The following is a 12891-nucleotide window of genomic DNA, read 5'->3' as shown; positions in this document are numbered from 1 at the left end:
TGTCAGGGCTGGGAGGGCCCTTACAACAGAGTGTCAGAGCCTTAGAACATGGGATGTCAGAGCTTGGAGGGGGAGGTGGGCACCTCCAATTGTCCTGATCTATATCTGGCCACTGGACCCATGTGTCTCCAAAGGAGAAAATGAGGCTGGTGACCTTACACAGCCCTGCCTCACTTAAATCCAATTCACTTGCAAGTCATGACATTTCCCTCCTGATGTATGGTCCTCTTCCAGAAGGAAGGACAAAACAACAACCTGTGAGTCGTAGTCTCACTGCCCCACTGGGGACTGGCCAGTTCCAGATGGGCAAAGCAGCCCCTTCCTTCCTTCTCCCTCCCTCCTCTCTCTCTGGCCACACAGGGAATCGTACTCTTACCTGTCAGTGATCTGCCCAAAGGAATAGAAATTTTGATCACTAGTAAGATACCTTGGGGTTTATGGGCTAGATTTCTTTTTTATGGACCAAGCCATAAACCCAAATCACTCTGGCTCTTAAAGACTGGCCAACAATAGATCCCAGCCCAAGACTCACTTGGTCATTCTTTGGATTCCTATGGCTCAGAGTGAGCAGATATAGCAATTGTTTGTTTTGGCCAGAAACCCTGAGGGTCTTCCCCTCCCAGACTGATTTTTTTGGATTAGGTAAAAGAAGCCATTCTTTGACTCATTTCTTACCTATCCTTAATCAATTAATGGGCTTTGCCTCAGACAAACTGAGACTGGGAAAGCCTTTAGCTTGAAAAGGCCAAGGTCCCCCACTGTATCCTGGGCCATCTCCAGTCGTCCTGATCCATATCTTGCCACTGGACCCAGATGGCTCTGAAGGACAGACTGAGGCTGTTGACTTTGCTCAGCTCTCCCTCACTTGCACATCAATGACATTTCCTCAACAACAGTAAGTCAGGGCTGGGAGGTCCCTTAGAACATACAATGTCAAGACTGGGAGAGTCCAGAGAACACAATGTCAGAACCAGGAAGATCCTTAGGATACAGAATACCAAGGCTGAGGGCTGGGAGTGGGGTCCAACTCTCTCATTTTACAAATCAGACCCAGAGAGGAAAGGAACCTGCCAAAGGTGATCAAGTCGGTGGTAAAAGGGAATAACAGAAGCCAGGTCTCCTCATTTCTGACCCAGAGTTCTTCCTGCCCTCACCCTCCCAGTACCAGCAGCTCATGCCCAGGAGCACCCTGTCTACCCTTTGCCCTCAACCCAAGAGGTGGCACTTTCCCTGCTGGTTTTCAGGCGTGGGCCAGGGCAGGGCTCACTGGACCAGCCTCACCCAGGCACAGGCCTTGGACTCCCTTTCCTCAGGGGCCATAGGTAAAGAGCTGCTCTGAGAATTCACAGGTTTGAAGTAAGGGAAAAGAGATCTTCTGTGAGGAATGGGGAATGGATCCACAAAGGGGTTTAAGGTCCGAAATACTCTGCCATGGAGCCTGGCATAAGGGAAGGTGCCCCAGGTCATTCTCCCTCTATAAAAATCCCCAGGTTCTGGTATTCTATCCTCTTCTTTGGTGAACCAGGTAACCTCAGAGTAGGAAAAGACTCACAGAACAATATAGACTAATGCAAATCTCTCCCCCCCACCCCAGTTTTGCAGTTTACAGAAAGGAAGTAGTGTGGGCCCTAGCAGGGCCCCAAGGGAAGGAGATACCGGGTCAGGGGTATTAACTTGATCCAGGGGGCCGACGCTCCCTTCTCATCTCCTCCACTAGGGAGGGGATTAGGGATTAGCTCCAGATAGCCCAGGTCTGGTAGATTTCCCTCCCCCAGGCCACCTTAAAAGGCTACCTTTAGTCCAGGCTCCCACAGCTCCAAGCCACCCAGGCTATTGTCTGTCAGCCCCAGAGTAAACACTCATCCTTTGTCTGGGCCCTGGGGGGAGGGGACCGGAGGGGCCTTGAGGCAGTCAGCAGCACCCCCCCTCCTCCAGGAAAACCAACCAGTCAGACTGGTTTGGGATAGGCAGGGGCCAGGGTCCCCAGCTCAGATTGCCCCCCCTCCCCCAGCCACTCAGAGCTTGGATTAACCCATACCTGTTCCCTAAACCCCACAATCACGACCTGCAATTATGTCTCCCCAGAGGAGCAGTCTCTACAGCTAGCAGGACTTGGGCCAGGCCAGAAACCCAGGGAGGAGGTTAGGCCAGCTCGGCTGGCTCTGATCTGTCCCAGAGCGAAGGTGTATGAGGGATATCTGCTTCGGGTTTGCTGGGACTCAGCCAGAAAGGCCACGGAGCCCTGGCCAGGGAATCAGGAGTCCTGGGCTTAACTGCCAAAGTGACCTCAGGCCAGTCTCTAAACTCTGGGTTTCCTATCTGTGGAGCAAGATTGCTGTCTATATGACCTCCATTTTAGGGCGGACATTCTATGTTCTGAAGTCTTCAAAGACTGCCGTTGAGGACCGGTCAGAAAAAGTCCCCAAAGCAGTCTTCCATATTCGGAAGCATCTGGATGGGAGGGAGGACACCAAGAGGTCCAGAACCTGACACTTCATTCATTCAACCCGCTCAAAGTCCTGGGTGTGCGCCGTGTTTGGGACCTGGATCCCAGCCCTCTGGGGTTCAGCTTTAAGGTCTCCCGTGCCTACAGGGACTGGCCAGGCTTGGTCAGGCAGAACTCTGCCTAATCAGTGCTCCCTCCCTGCTATGATTCATTGCCCCGGGGAGGGAAACAAGAGGAAGGGGGGCTGGCACAACGCACCCCGGATGGAAGAGGGGGCCAACTTCCTCCTCTTCTGAAGGAACTCCCCTTTTATAGGTGGCACTTTACTCATAGAACTCTAAGTTTTATATATATATAATAGCTGTAAAGACAGTGCCAATCGTTTCATTTTGCAGATGGGGAAACTGAGACTCAGAAAGAAAGAGGGTTAAGCGCTCAACCCAAAGTCAGGGAGTCAGGCGCAAAGCTGGGGTTACGGTGTAGTTTGCCCCAGAGGTCGTTCCCCTCCCTCTCCCTCTCCTTCCACCCCACCCCCACCAAGAGATCTTCTACCAAGGGGAGCCCGTCCTCAGACTCTTGGGCCGGGCGGGGGTTGCTTTAAGCTCCCCAGTTCCAGCCTTTCCAGGTCTGGGCTCTTGGACCACCTCCTTTGGTGCCGAAGTCCAAATAGGAAGGCCCTTTCTTCCATTGCCCTCCGATGGCTGGGTCCTGCACAACTGGAGGTGGGCGGGGGAGGGGGTCACAACTGGATGGGAGAGGGGTCCGGTGATGAGAGGGGCTGGCGCTAGAACGCCCGGCTTACCGACCACAAGGCACACCACATCGAGTACCACGAACACCCTGCTCCTCTCCATGCCCGGCCCGTCCCAGCCCGGCCCTGGACGGCTGACTCCGAGCGCAGCGCAGACCCGCCTCCGCTGCCCCGGTAGGTGGACGCGGACGCCCCGGCCGGCGCGGCGTAGACGGAGGCAGAGAGGGAGGGAGGCCAACCAGGCTGGGCCAAGGGGAGGAGAGGGAAAGGGAGCAGGGTCACATGGCGGCGGAGCTGGGCTGGGGCGGGCGCCCGAGAGGCGTGGAGCAGGCGGAGAGGCTGGACTCTGGTCCCGTCCCGCCCCCGGAGGGAGAAGGAGGAGGAAGAAACGAGGTGAGAAGGAAGGAGCAGGTTCCCTGGGAGCCCGCTTTAGAGCTGGAAGGGCTCTGGGAGGGCCGCGCCGTCCAGCTTTCATCTTCTGTCAAATGACTTTTTCCAGGCGAATGGCTCAGTACGTGGCGCATGCTAGGCGCTATACAAATTCTTATTCCCTTCCCTTTCCTCCTTTTCGGAGATGGGGAAACCGACATGGGGCGTTAGTAGAAGAGTCGGGACTAAGGCCCCGAGTCTCCTGAAAAAGGCCAAGGCTTTTATGCCATGGCCTCTTAATTTAGAGGTCTTTTTGGCCAGTTTTCCTGGGCAAGTCCCCTCCCCCCTCTAGCCTGTTTTAGCATCCGTAAATTGATGGGAGCTCTATTCTCTCATGGCCGAAGTTCCTCCTGGTCTGATGTCATCCCTCGACCCTCCCCCCGCAAAAGTATCCCCTCTAACGCGATTTCCCTTTGTTCAAGGAGGAATTCTGGAAGCTAGGAATAAGTTTTGACTCGCTTATCAAATCAGAGGCAGTTGGGTTCAACTCTGGGCCTGGAGTCAGGAAGACCCAGGTTCCAACCCTGCCTCACACTCGCTGTATGCAGCCTGCAGCACGGCACTGAACTAGTTTCAACTGTAAAATTGGGATAATCACAGCATATATTTGCTTAAGTGCCTTTTCAGTCACTCCTTTCTCCAATTCATTCTGAAAGGCTCAGTTCTGGCACCACTTCCATTGCCTTTTCCTCCACTCCCCATTCCCAACCATAAACTGTTCTTCCTTCTCCAGTTTTCTTGGAGTACGTGGTTTGGACCTTTGTCCTTAGGACATGCAGAGTACCTTGACTCCCTCTCATATGAATACTTTTATCATCCTCTGCAAATTCCTTGAGGGCAAGGATTTAAAAAAAATTTCCTATATTGTCAAAATCTAGTATAGTACTTTTCATCTAGTTAAGTACAAAATACTAACTTGTTGAATTGTTCTAAAACTCCACCTAGTTCTGCCCTTTGGGTCTAAGGAAGGGAGGGTCCCTAAATACATCTGGATGATAGCAATCCACTTCTCCACACTTAGGGTTGTGAATAGAAAGATCTTTTCATCCAATAGACCCTTGGGAGTAAGAAGACTATTATTGGGGCAGGAAAGAAGAAGCCCTAAAAACTGGGTTAGTCCAACACCAGTCCATAAAGATGGGAATGGGGAGTCTAAGAACCAAAGAGATTTATTTGTTCACTTGGAGCTCTTCCAGAGTTCTTGTCACTCCAAGAATTTGAGAGCCAATACTGCATAGCAGGCAGAGGACTGAGTCTGAAATCAGAAAACCTGAATTCAAATCTTGGTTCTGACATTTACTACCCCAGTGACCTTAGCTGTTGTTTCCTCAAACCCCTGGGCCTCAATTTTCTCATCTACATAAGATATTGGGCTCATTCATTTTTTGGACATTAGGCAGTGCAATGGAGTAGTAGACTGGAGAAGTGTAGCAAAAATAGTGTTTCCAAGTTGGGGAAAGAATTTCCATATGCCTCTGGCCATCTCATTTCCTCAGCCTCTCAGGCCAATCCCAGGCACCACCTTCTACTAGATTCAGCCCTCAGATCCTTTCTATGCCTCTTTTGAAGGGTTTCCTCAAGTGGCCCAGTTTGAACTTGTAAGCTACCTCAGTAGCTAAAAGTTCCCTCCTTTATGTAAATGACAGCCCTTGAGTAGAAACTTTAATTTTTTCCACCCCCATTTTAAAAAAGGGAGGGTAGGATCATGGATCCTACAAAACAAGGAAACATATAGCACAAGGTGGGGGTAGTGGTATTAAGAATATGGTTAGAGGATTAATTGGCTAATTAACCCTTCAATTTACAGACCCCAAAGCTTGTTGACCTATTCTCATCTTTGGGAATCTAGGGTGGAGGTTTGTCACACAAGAGAAGATAGACTTGGTCCAGTAGGAGTCTCCAAAAACCAGAAGAAGGAACCCTGGATAAGTTTTATCTCCATGGATCCCCAGAAAATTGAACTCATACTGCATATAGGAAAACAGGCTGTTGTGCAACTGAAAAATATTTTGTGTAAATCACTCAATTTAAAATGCCCAGATTTGAAATGTGGAGCATGCCTAAAAATACCCATATTGCAAGTCAGATTCCATTGGTAGTGACAGAGCCCAAGGAGGTAATGGCCTGAGGGAATAATTGCTAGGTTCCAACTCTGGCAGGCCTCCCTCCCCTTAACTCATCATAGCACATTGCCCATATAACAGTAACTGCCTTGTAGGACAGACTACTCAAGTACCCTAGAACCCCCGATCCCTGAAAAATCTTGCAACCACTAAACTTCAGAGGTGTAAAGACCTACTTCTGGTCATGACCAGGTCACTGAAATACACAGTCGTCCCCAGTTGGGTCCCCCTTACCTTTACTGCCCCCAGCAAGCACAAACTATATTACCTATTAAGAAAAATTTGTCTAATTGACCCTGTTCTCAGCCACATCGATTGCTTCTTGGCCTTCTAATTTTTAATGGAGTAACTTGCAAAAAGATTTGGCAGCTATTTATCCTCAACAAATGGCAAAGGGTTACTTTAGGGGTAATGTGTCTTTTGGACCCAGATTACAAACAGCATCTGTGATTTTCTCCAGAATGGGGCAGGAACCACTCAACTATCCACACACTCACTTCTCTGAAGATACCAATGACAGAACCATGTCAGAAAACACAAGCCCTAGGCTTCCTAGACTCCAACCCAGGACTATGTAGAATCACAGAACGCAAGTGTGGAGTTTATAGGCCCTCATTAATGCCCACCTCTATGGAATCAGTCTTTACCTAAGAGGACCTTAGCTCAAACAACAGCTTAGGCATAGGCTGTCATTGCTTTGATAAGGGAGCAAAGTTTCCCCGATTCCCAATATGACAATATGACATCTTTGACTTCAAATCAAATTTAATAAATAACGGCGAGGGCTATTGAAGGCAGTTTTCACTTCACAGTGTGGTCCTTGGGGAAGCTTTTGAGTCTGGCCCTCAGGAACAGCTCAGGGGGAAACCAAATGTGCTTCATGACATATGGACCTGGGGAGGAGCAGGGCGCAGAAGAAGCCATGGCCCCTGCCTAACCTTCAGGAGCCCACTGATTTGTAAACAACAGAAATATAAATAAATGGGAAAGGAGGTTCAGGGGAAGAGAAGAGAAAAAAAGAACAAAGTCCTCCAGCCATTCTGCAGGAAACAAAATCAAGGCTTGGAGGAAACATGGGCATGGAGTGCCCTCTCTATATTGTCGGGGGAGGAGGCTGCCTCCTTCCCAAAAGCCCTCAGCGATTCTGAAATCGAGCTGTGGCTGCTGCTTGCTTTATGCAAGCCAAGAGGCTGGACACTCCCACGTGGCCCCCCACCCTATATAGCTTGGCCAGGGCAAGCTAGAAGAGGGCCCTCTCTCCCTCCATTTCACACAGAGTGGAGAACTGGGTTCTCTGGGCCTGTTGGGCACTCTGGAGCAAAAGAGGCAGTGGGACTGGGAGGTGAGGTCATTTGACCAGGGCTAGTAGCCACTGTGACACAAGGGTGGTGGGAGGAGCAGGGAGTGAGTGTAAAGTGCTGCTTGACCTGAAGTGGAGGGGAGCTGAGAGGAGTCACTAAGGGCCCAAACACAGTCAAGAGGTATATGGCTCCGAGTCTGGCCCCTGCCCCACCCTTACCCCCCCACATTATTTGGCACCATGAGCAGCAGCTGGCCATCCTGTTGTCCTCTTTCCACATGCCCCTAGGGAGGTCCTTCTCCAAAAGGGAACGTCTTTCCCTTTGCCCAAGCCTTGATGCTGACAAAGTCAGGAGCTGCCATCAGGCTGGGGGAGATTGCTGGTGGAAGGGGCTGGACCAAGTCCCACTCACCCCCAAAGCTCGCCTCCCCCCCCCATTGGGGGGAATGACTCTGACCTTTTCTGAAGGTCCTGGGGGGTCCCTTTTCCGGGCTAGGCTGGCAGTCTCAGCAGACCCCTCCCAGAAGGCTCATCCTTATAGTGGAAGAGTGGTCCAAGAGGCCATCATGTCCGCTGCCAGCAACGGAAGTCCAGGGAGGGCTTGGGAGGTCTAGGTCCTCCTCCTTCCCACCCCCTACAGGCTGCCCTCCAGCACCCACTCTACTCTGCCCTGGGAGTTGCTACCAGGTTTGAAGTTGAGCTGAGGGGGGCTCAGGACCCTGCCAAGCACTGTTTTTCAGGGAACTTTCTCTGCCCCAACCCTTCTATGTGGCTGTGTCTGGGAAGGTCAGTCATTGAGGGCCTAGAAGGCCCAAAGCTCCTCATCCCCTTAGTTCCACCTTCCAAAATGGAGGAGCTGACCAAGGCCTGGGAGGAGCAGGATGGAAGTGGGGGTAGGGGGACTCTGACAGAGGCAATAGCAGGACAGGCCTGGCATGGGCATAAGGGGGAAGAGAAGTTGTCAGCCAGAGCCCTACAGTCTGAAAACAGTGACGCGTTAACAGAGAGGAATCTCGGTGCACACACCTGCCCCCAGATTAACAAATCAACAGGTCATCACGTTACAGCTGTCAGAAGAGAAGAGAAAGAGAATTATTTTCATTTTATAAGGAACCACCCCCACCCACCTGCCAAAAAGAGATACTGACTCTCCTCCCATTTGCAGGGCTCAGGTACTCAGGCCCCAACTGTCTACATGGCAGGAGCAGTCCCCCTGACACCCACATACTAGCCAGCCGGCCAGCCCTCCTTCCACTCTAGGAGACAGACCAAGGTGGGCCCCTGAACTTCTATCCAGGGCCCTGCTGGCTTCTTGCCCCACATCTCCCCTTTCCATATACTAGGTAAATGGAGAATGGATTTGACTGTGAGGATAGGGAAAGAGCCTTTTTTTGGGGGGCTTTGGAGTGGGAGATGCTTACTGTGACAAGGGCTCAGGGTGCAGCACGGGGGCTGGGCAGGCGGGGTGGGCAGCCAGGAAAGGATTTACATCCCCGATGCCAAGGAGTCCAAAATCTGTGACCGACAGAGCCACCTGGGCAGGGGCCACAGCTTCCTCTGGGTCTCTGTCCAAATCCACATGGCTGGAGATGAGAGGCAGTTCCTCCCCAGGGAGGGCTGCAGGCAAAGCCAAATCCACTGCCAGCCGCCCAGCAGGGGCTAGGTCCAGCTCTGTCTTGTCTACCGCTGGCAGCGGATAGAAGCCTACATTAGCTGGGGTAAGGGAACGCTGAGGCAGAGGGATGCCCGAGGACTCCTCAGCTGGGTCCAAGGAGCAGTTGGCCTCTGAGGGTGTGCTGCACTGGCCGGACTCACTCAGACTGCCCAGGCTGCAAGCGGCACTCTCCACACTGAGAGGTTCTGGGGGAAGGGAGAAGGAAAACAGGGATTGGGCAAAAGGGAGGCAATTCCACTTGTACACTCCTCTCAGGACCCTCCCTGACACCCTCCCTCCCCTAAGACTTAAGTCCCAATACTGAGGAAATAATTCCCAGGTCAAACCAGGCTTTAACACTTGAGTGATAGGGAGCTCACTACCTCACAAGGCAGCCCATTCTATTTTCTCTCTCACTGGCACATTTCCAGAGGAGCAGCATTGCAGAGAGGAAAGAGCCCAGGGCTAGAAGTCAGGACACCTAGGTTCTAGTTCCGGCTCTGCCACTGACCAGATCTTGGCCTCGGACAGGAGGCAGCGAATCAAGTTATCGCCTTTTCAAATGTACCCACAGTAATGCCAACTGAGGAGAGGTGAAAGAGAAGAGTGTAAGTGGACAGCATTAGGCAGTGAGGTTTAAAAGGGGTTGGTAGGGAAAGAGAAGACAGTTTTACCAATGAAAGCAGCAGGGAACTGCTCATTGCCTACCCTGGTCCTGGCTTGGCCTGGCCCTCTCCTATGAGGTCTGTCACACCCCTGGGCTAGGATGTAAGGCCCTGAGGTCAGGTTCAGTCCCATACCACCTCAGGGCACTTTGCCCAGTGCTGCTAGTAAGCAGCAGAGCTGGGACCAGAACCCAGGCCTTCTGTCCCCAAGTGCAGGGCTCCTTCCATTCCACTGTGGCTCCACTCCCTCGCAGGAGCTACCTGTGCTCTCCATTGCCAAGTGGTCCTGGGGGAAGGTTGAATCCAGGCAGTCAGTGGCAGAGTGGACAGGTGGGGAGCTCCGAGAGCGGCCAGAGCCTTCTACCTCCCCACTGTCTAAGTCGTTGTCTGCAAAGTCCCTGTGGAGCAAAGAGGGTGCTATGAGGGTACAGGCCAGGATCTAATCTGAAGGCAAGCTGGGAAGCCTTTCATCTCTGCCTCCCTCACCCTCTTCCCAGAGAGCCCCTTCCAAGAATGGAAAACACTTAAGGGCTGCCCATGGAAGCTCTAGCCCTCCCCTGCTGCTGCTGCTCAGAAAAGGGGTCAGAGCTGGGGAAACTCCAACCAGGAGCCTAGCACCAGTGGTTCCCTGGGGCCTTCATGACGTTACTGATGGTATCATGAGAAGCTTTTCACGCACGTGGCTCCCGGCTGGACGTACTTCTTCCGTCCGAAGCGGGTTTGCTGGGTGAAGTAATCGTAACGCTCAGACTTCTTCCACATATAGTAGTATTCCACGCACTCACCCACTGACCGTGTACGCACCTGGGGTGAAACCACAGAATTAAGAGCTTGAAGACCCTGCTAGTCCAACCCACACTTGACCAAGCAATCTTGCTACTTGCCCCTTCCCCTGTGGAAGGGGATCACCCAACCTCTGCTTGAAAACCTTCAGTTAGGAAACTTTCACTATCTCCCTCCCAACACTGTCCTTGCTAGGAAATCTCCTCACATGAAACCTAAAATGCCTCTGTAATTTCCATTCACCGATGCCAATCCAGCCCTTTTCAGGGAGACAGAGGTGGGGGCTATCTCTTCTACCTGATGGGCCTTCAAATACTTTGAAGCTACTGATGATGTCACACAGTCCCGTCCCATCTTCTCTCCTCTAGGTTAAACATTCTCAGCTCCTTTAATCAGACTATGTACGATGTGGTTCTCACACTCTTCTGGAAGCACTTTAGCTATTAATGCCAGTGGCAGTTTCTGCCCTATCCCCTTGCCCCAACCCTTACAGAGTCAGACTTTCTGCTGTCCTTCCTCCTCCTTAGTCTGATTTGAACTTTGTCCCTTGTCTGTTCCCTTAGGTTTGACCTGACAATTTGGACTCTGCCCTTGGCTTTCTATGCATTCACTTACCCTGTTTCTACATTCACCTTGTGACCTGACTGTGGCATTCACTATGACAATCTGATCTCTATGTCCCCTCATCCACCATTAAGTGCTGATGATACTGGCTAAGGACACAGATTTCTTCATATTTGAGGTCTGCTAATCTTTCTCCCATCCATTTTGACAGGTCCCTGGCAGGTGCATACAGAAAAGGTTAGTGGTTGTTGGTTCTCAGGGAAAGGCCCTCTATCTCTCTACTACTGCTAGGGCTATCTAACCTTCGGCTCTGGGACTGGGGACAGGAAGAAGTGAGAGAGGGGGCCTGGCAAAGGTGGGGAAAAGGAAGAATAAATCAATGTCACAGAAGGTGACTCAATTTCCTAGTTTTTCTAGTCAGGAATGAAGATGATTTTGTGTTTTATTTCTGTTTCTTCAAGTACCATGATGAACGAAGGAAGTGGAGGGAGACATTAGACTAACTACATACTTTCACAGCATCTCAAAGTTCAGTATCTCTAGCCCTGAAGGGAATAAGAAGAGCACATGACCATACATAGCTAACTTTTCACTGGGAGAAAAATAGCCTGACTTTAGGCAGCTGGAGGATTCTTGGAAAATTCTGTGTAAATCAAACTTAACTTAAAATGTCTCAGGAAAAGCAACTTGGAACTCTCCAAAGAGAGGGATGGCCCCAGGGTTCTACTCCTGGCCATCTACCCCAGGAAGCAATGGCAAAGAGAAAGGGCCAAAATATTAACAGTGGCATCTTTTATGGTAACAAGAACTAGAAACAAAGTGGGTACCCACTGACACACAAAGGTCGAAACAAATTACAGTACATTAATGGAATGGAATATTATTAGGCTGAGAGAAATGCAGAAAATCAGAAATATAAAGAAATATGGACATGATGCAAAGTTAAGTGAGCAGAATAAGGAAAAAAAATATACAAAAGTAAAGCGAACAAGAATAATAACAAAACAATCCAAGTTGAATGCCACAAAATTAGGAGGACCAGACTTCTAAGGAGTCTTCCTGGCACCATGCCACTGCACATCACAACCTTTTCAATAATACCGTTTTGTATTTAGGTTTTGCTGAACTTTCTTTCTCATTCTTCTTCTAACCTGAACTCTATCAACTTAATTTTTTTTAGAACAATTTCAATATAATCAGTTTCCTTTGTTATTCTTTGAATTTTATGTATTTAAAAGCATTTTTCTGAGAAAGGATCCATTGGTTTTAGTGGACTCACTGCCAAAGGGTCCAGACACACAGAAGGTAAAGTGCCCGGAGCACTGAGAGTCATTCTTTTCCTAGACTGATTTTACATTACACACCTTCATGTACTCTACACTGCAGTCAATCGGTTATACCCTGAACTCAACACTTTCTGTGCCACAGGCTGTCTCCTTCTGTAACCCTCATTTTCTTCCATGGCTCCCTGGGCTGAGGCACCACTCCCACTACTGAGTCTTCCCTGACTCCCTGAGCTTGTCTCCCTCATACCCTTATTCAGGTCATAGTTGTATATGTGCTGCTTTTTTTCACTAGACTATATATCGCTCTCAGAGCTGAGCCCGTTTTGTTTTTCATCTCTGTGTCCAGCAGAGAGCAGTAGCTTAAGAAATGTTTGTGAAATTCCAAAGTAGGGGCTCCATACCTTGTTTGCCTGTATCAGGTGGAAATTTTTCCCATGGACCCTGAAGCCGTGCTCAAAATTCCTACACTCTTCATCACTCCATGCACAAAGTTCATCTATAATAAAAAAAGAGAGTAGCTAGGGCTGGGGCTCAAAGGCTCCGAGCAGGCCAGGCAGCTACAGGCAGGCCCTCTCACCTCGGATCACTTTCACATTGAACCGCAGCCTCCGAAGCGCCTCTTCCATGTTGAAGTTGCATTTCACCAGTTCATACAGGGCCTGGAGACAGTGGAGAGGCCATAAGTCCCCTACATCCCACACCTATAGAACCTCAAGTTGCTACCCTCAAAGACAAATCCCTGGAGTCATGTGATTTCAGGAGCCTATCCTCTGCCTCCTAACTCACCTTGAGTGGTCAGGGAGGAAATCCTGAGAGTTACAGACTGTAGAGCTGACCTGCTGATAGGAATAGCCAGAGCGTGGGCTCTGGCCTGGTGCCGTACTTCATTG

At 50.4% G+C, this 12891-nt stretch overlaps 2 protein-coding genes across 5 annotated transcripts in view; both read right to left on the bottom strand.

The window, feature by feature from the left end:
• PLPP2 (phospholipid phosphatase 2) overlaps positions 1–3504 on the bottom strand; it is a 9730-nt gene extending 6226 nt beyond the window's left edge. The window contains exon 1 of one of the 2 annotated variants that reach the window (XM_069103300.1): positions 3249–3504. In XM_069103300.1, coding sequence (XP_068959401.1) covers positions 3249–3300 — 52 coding nt within the window. In that variant the 5' untranslated portion in view covers positions 3301–3504. The remainder of the gene's footprint in view (positions 1–3248) is intronic. The other variant, XM_069103388.1, reaches the window with a different exon arrangement.
• Positions 3505–6496: 2992 nt separating this feature from the next.
• The window catches only part of MIER2 (MIER family member 2), a 33309-nt gene continuing 26914 nt past the window's right edge, over positions 6497–12891 (bottom strand). For 2 of the 3 annotated variants that reach the window (XM_069103054.1, XM_069103194.1), the window contains 6 exons: positions 12579–12660; positions 12403–12497; positions 10048–10172; positions 9630–9766; positions 8471–8909; positions 6497–8116 (listed from right to left, as the gene is read on the bottom strand). In XM_069103054.1, the coding sequence (XP_068959155.1) occupies positions 8095–8116; positions 8471–8909; positions 9630–9766; positions 10048–10172; positions 12403–12497; positions 12579–12660 (900 nt within the window). In that variant the 3' untranslated portion in view covers positions 6497–8094. The remainder of the gene's footprint in view (positions 8117–8470; positions 8910–9629; positions 9767–10047; positions 10173–12402; positions 12498–12578; positions 12661–12891) is intronic. The other variant, XM_069103102.1, reaches the window with a different exon arrangement.

This window comes from Petaurus breviceps, unplaced genomic scaffold (assembly GCF_028583685.1).
Source record: "Petaurus breviceps papuanus isolate PSGF00001 unplaced genomic scaffold, PetGlider_PUasm1.0 103, whole genome shotgun sequence".
NCBI classification, from domain to species: Eukaryota; Metazoa; Chordata; class Mammalia; order Diprotodontia; family Petauridae; genus Petaurus; species Petaurus breviceps.
The sequence above is the reverse complement of the archived record's forward strand: the minus strand, read 5'-3'. Positions and strand labels throughout refer to the sequence as shown.